This window comes from Durio zibethinus, unplaced genomic scaffold (genome assembly GCF_047325235.1).
Source record: "Durio zibethinus cultivar Kanyao isolate XHJ-2024 unplaced genomic scaffold, ASM4732523v1 HiC_scaffold_99, whole genome shotgun sequence".
In the NCBI taxonomy this organism is placed as follows: domain Eukaryota; kingdom Viridiplantae; phylum Streptophyta; class Magnoliopsida; order Malvales; family Malvaceae; genus Durio; species Durio zibethinus.
In genome coordinates this window covers 67,759-72,500 of record NW_028322722.1, presented here as the reverse complement: position 1 = coordinate 72,500, position 4,742 = coordinate 67,759, and the positions used below count along the sequence as shown (strand labels likewise).

The following is a 4,742-nucleotide window of genomic DNA, read 5'->3' as shown; positions in this document are numbered from 1 at the left end:
GTAGAAATTTCTCGATTTCGAAATGTATCGAAACCTTGGGTAGTAAAAAAAAGTGGGATACTGTATTTCCAGGATTGAATTTCATATTCGAATGAACCTCGTAATCGTAAGAAAGTAGGTTTTTTAGCGATGGGCCTAGCAAAAGCAAAATTAGGATAGGGCCCTACAGGATCTCTCCCCCCCCCCCTCAAAATCGGACATGAGAGTTTCCTCTCATCCGGCTCAAGTAGTTACACCAAATAAAGATAAAGAAAGGAGTTCTCGCTTTCAAATTCTAGAACCCCCCCCAAAAAAAGGTCTACTCTTTACTCAAGTTCCAAAGAAACATTTCATTGATTCATTCTTCTTTTATTGATTTATATTTTCTTAATTCTTTATTCAATTCGAAATTAGGACATAAATGAAATGTGAAATTCTTGAGTAGTCTACTTCCCCTCGAATGATGAATCCTCTTAAATTAAAGGAGTGTCATAAGGGATTTACTTGTCTATGTACCCTTCCATTCGATCTCTTAGGTCCTGCCTTACCTTACCTCGACGGTTATACCACGATGCCCTTAACTTAAAGCCTAAGCCTATATGCGATGTATAGACTCCTGCAACCATGACATATTTGTTTACTTGAACATAATTTCATTTCTTTCTAAAAGAACTAAAAGAAATGAGAATGGTTAATTCCACAAAAGAAAGAAGTCTTTTTTTTTCACGAGGTACAACTCAAAATTCCTATTTATTTATTTTTACTGACTCGACCATAGACCAATTCCCTTTTTATTTGGGAGTATTGAATACACCCATAATTCTGAGCTTCATGTTACTCCTCCCAAGAGACATGTCATGTCAGATCCAGGGCATCCCAATTCGATTGAATGGGATGACAGTTTCTCATTGCTAATCGGTAAAATCATAATTTCGATCAAATCACACATCGCAGTATACTAGACCCTCTAATTCTTTAAGAGGTTTATCTAAAAGATTGGCGATATAACTAGGACGACGTTTCAAATACCATACATGAGTTACTGGACATGCCAGTTTTATGTATCCCATTTGATATCTTCGTATCCGATAATCAACAAATTCAACTCCGCATTGTTCACAAAATTTAGGGCCCTGCTTTTCATTTCCAATTACTCGATAATTTCCACAAGCGCAAATTCCACTTTTTATAGGTCCAAAAATTCTTTCACAAAATAATCCATCCTTTTCCGGTTTATTGGTTTTGTAATGAAAAGTATAGGGTTTTGTCACCTCTCCAACGGTTTCTCCATTAGGTAGGATTTTATTGGCCCAAGCACTTATTTGTTGGGGAGAAACTGAGCCAATTCGGAGTTGTTGATGTTTATATCGGTCGATCATAGAAGACAAATTCTGATTCATTCCGATTAAGCTTCCTTCCTATTAATCTGGAAGTTCTTCTCAGATACAAGGAAATGATTCAGTTCCAGAGCCAAAGATCGTAATTCTCGGACGAGCAATCGAAAAGATTCTGGAGCATTTTCAGGTTTAGGTATTGTTCCTCCAATGATCATAGTACCAAGTACTTCTTGGCGAGCTCTAATATGATCAGATTTATAAGTAAGCATTTCTTGTAAAATATGAGCAACACCAAATCCCTCTAGAGCCCAAACCTCCATTTCTCCTACCCGTTGTCCTCCTTGCTTGGACCTTCCTCTAAGTGGTTGTTGTGTAACAAGTGTATAATGTCCACTGGAACGCCCATGTATTTTATCATCAACTTGATGAATTAATTTCAAGATATAAGGTTTTCCTATTATAACAGGTTGTTCAAAAGGGTCCCCCGTTCTTCCATCAAATAGTCTGCTTTTTCCTGGATACTCGGGTTCAAATACCCATGGATTCGCTGTTTGCTTACCGGCTTCATATAATTCGGAAAACACTAGTTTTCTCGAAGCCTCTTGTTCATATCTCTCATCAAACGGTGCTATTCGATAATGTCTATCTAGTAGACTCCCTGCTAACCCAAGCGAGCATTCAAATATCTGTCCCACATTCATTCGTGAAGGGACTCCTAATGGGTTGAAGACCATATCAACAGGTCTTCCGTCTTGCAAATAAGGCATATCCTGTCTAGGTAAAATTTTGGAAATGATACCCTTATTTCCATGTCTTCCGGCTACTTTATCGCCTACTTTCATTTCGCGTTTCTGTGAAATATATACACGAATCGTTTCCGGATTATAACTAGAACCCCCTTTTTTCTGGATCCATCTCACATCGATGACTCGACCCCTCCCACCTATAGGTAATTTTAGACAAGTTTCCTTTGAAGTGGATACCTGAATCCCAAGTATGGCCCGTAATAATCTATCTTCTGGAGCATATGATGATTCTTTCGCCACCTGAGGCGTTAATTTACCTACTAAAATATCGCCCGTCTCCACCCAAGATCCCAGCATCACAATTCCATTTTTGTCTAAATTGCGGAGTAAATGGGCTTCTAGGTGCGATATTTCGTTAGTGATTCTTTCAGGACCTTGGCTTGTCACATGAGTCTGAATTTCATATTTTCGTATGTGAAAAGAAGTATAAATATCTTCATATACTAGACGCTCGCTAATGAGTACCGCATCCTCAAAATTGTAACCTTCCCATGGCATATAAGCTACTAATACGTTTTTGCCCAAAGCGAGTTCGCCACCAACCGTAGCGGCACCATCCGCTAAAATCTGTCCCTTTTTAATGCATTTACCCCGCTGAACCCGGGGAGTTTGATGCATACAAGTATTTTTGTTGGAACGTTGATACATAACTAATGGAATGCTTAGAGTATCCCCATTACCCGATAAAATAATCTTGTCAGTATCGGTAGAAATGATCTTTCCCTCTTGATCGGCTATAGCGGGAACCCCTGAATCTAGAGCCAATTGGCGTTCCAACCCAGTTCCAACAATGCACTTCTCGGAACGCGAAAGCGGAACTGCTTGGCGTTGCATATTAGAACTCATTAAAGCCCGATTCGCGTCATTATGCTCGATAAAAGGAATGAGGGAAGCTCCCATAGAAAAATATTGAAAAGGAAAAATACTTCGAAGATGAACTTGTTCCCATGCAATAGTCAGGAATTCTTGGCGGTATCGAGCCGGAACAACCTGTTCTTCCTGAATACCCTGATTCAAGGCCAAAGAATTTCCTGCCGCTACCATATAATATTCATCTCGACTTGGGGATAAATAAAGCATCTGTGCTTTTTTTGATCTCTCAAATATTTTATAAAATGGACTTTCTAGAGACCCCCAACGACCAATCCTGGCATGAATTGCTAAGGATCCAATAAGTCCAACATTGATTCCTTCAGACGTGTCAATTGGGCAAATGCGTCCATAGTAACTAGGATGGATATCTCGTATCCGAAAATTAGCAGTTCGCCCGGTCAATCCTCCGGGGCCCAAATAACTCAATTTTCTCCCATGAACTATTTGTGTCAATGGATTTGTTCGATCCAAAACTTGAGACAATGGGTGTAATCCGAAAAAGGATTCATAAGTGGTTGTTAATGGAGTCGAAGTTACCAAATTCTGAGGAGTCGGTATCAATTTATGCCTAATTGCTCCGCATATAGTTCCTCTAACTACATTTTCTAAACGAACCAGAGCCAATCCGAATTGATCTTGTAAGAGATCCGCTACAGAACGAATACGCTTATTTTTCAAATGATTCATATCGTCAAGTGTACCCATTCCAAATTTCATTCCAATCAAATGATCCGCAGCTGCCAATATATCTCGCGGTAACAAAAATGTATTGTTCTGAGGTATATTAAGATTCAGTCTCTGGTTCATATTTCGTCGACCAATCCTTCCTAATTCACATCTTTGCTGAAAGAATTTCTTTTGTAATTCCTTACACAAGGATTCAGAAAATACCGGATCCCCGCCTACACAAGAAAATTGTTGATAAAACTCCAAAATGGCATTTTCTTTTGACCCAATTTTTTTTTTTTCCTTATCGGTCAGGAAAGACAAGAAAATTTCAGGGTAGCAAACATTCTCTAGAATTTCTCTTAGATTCGAACCCATAGCTGATGATAGAACTAGAATAGATATTTTCTGTTTCCTACTTACACGAGCCCATATCCTTGCTTTTCTATCAATCTCTAATTCGAACCTCCCCCCCCAATCTGATATTATGGTACCAGTATAGACCGAAATTCCGTTAGGATCCAATTCTGATCGATAATAGATACCGGGGCTTTGCAATATTTGATTGATCACAATTCTGTATATTCCATTTACTATAGAAGTTCCGAGGGAGTTCATTAAAGGAATGTTTCCAATAAAAATTGTTTGTTCTTGCATATCCTTACTGGTTTTCAAAATTAATCCTGCGGATACATATAATTTAGAAGAATATGTGAGTGATTCATATACAGCATCCCTTTCTTTTATCAACGGTTCCACCAATTGATATGTTTCCACAAATAATTGAAATTCAATTTCTTGATCTGTATCTTCAATTTTTGGAAACTTATCAAGTTCTTCTGTTAAGCCCCGATCCATGAACCCACAAAATCCTTCAAATTGTATCTGATTCAACCCAGGTATTGTATACATTTCCCCATTTTCATTCCCGAGCATTTTGAATTTCCCATTTATCAAAAAAATCCCATTCTTTTCTCATTCTTCATCGAATCATATGAATCGATCTAATAATGATGGAATTGAATTTCTATTCTGTTTACTGAATCACATGAAATTTTATCTAACTCCATATACCATATAA

At 38.1% G+C, this 4,742-nt stretch overlaps 1 protein-coding gene across 1 annotated transcript in view; it reads right to left on the bottom strand.

Moving 5' to 3' along the window:
- The window catches only part of LOC149509885 (DNA-directed RNA polymerase subunit beta'), a 4,602-nt gene extending 1,489 nt beyond the window's left edge, over positions 1 to 3,113 (bottom strand). The window contains exons 1-2 of the mRNA XM_089757646.1: positions 927 to 3,113; positions 1 to 149 (exon numbers count right to left, since the gene is read on the bottom strand). The exon at positions 1 to 149 is cut by the window's left edge and continues 1,489 nt beyond it. Of these exons, the coding sequence (XP_089613772.1) occupies positions 1 to 149; positions 927 to 1,379 (602 nt within the window). The 5' untranslated portion in view covers positions 1,380 to 3,113. The remainder of the gene's footprint in view (positions 150 to 926) is intronic.
- Between the last annotated feature and the right edge of the window lie 1,629 nt (positions 3,114 to 4,742).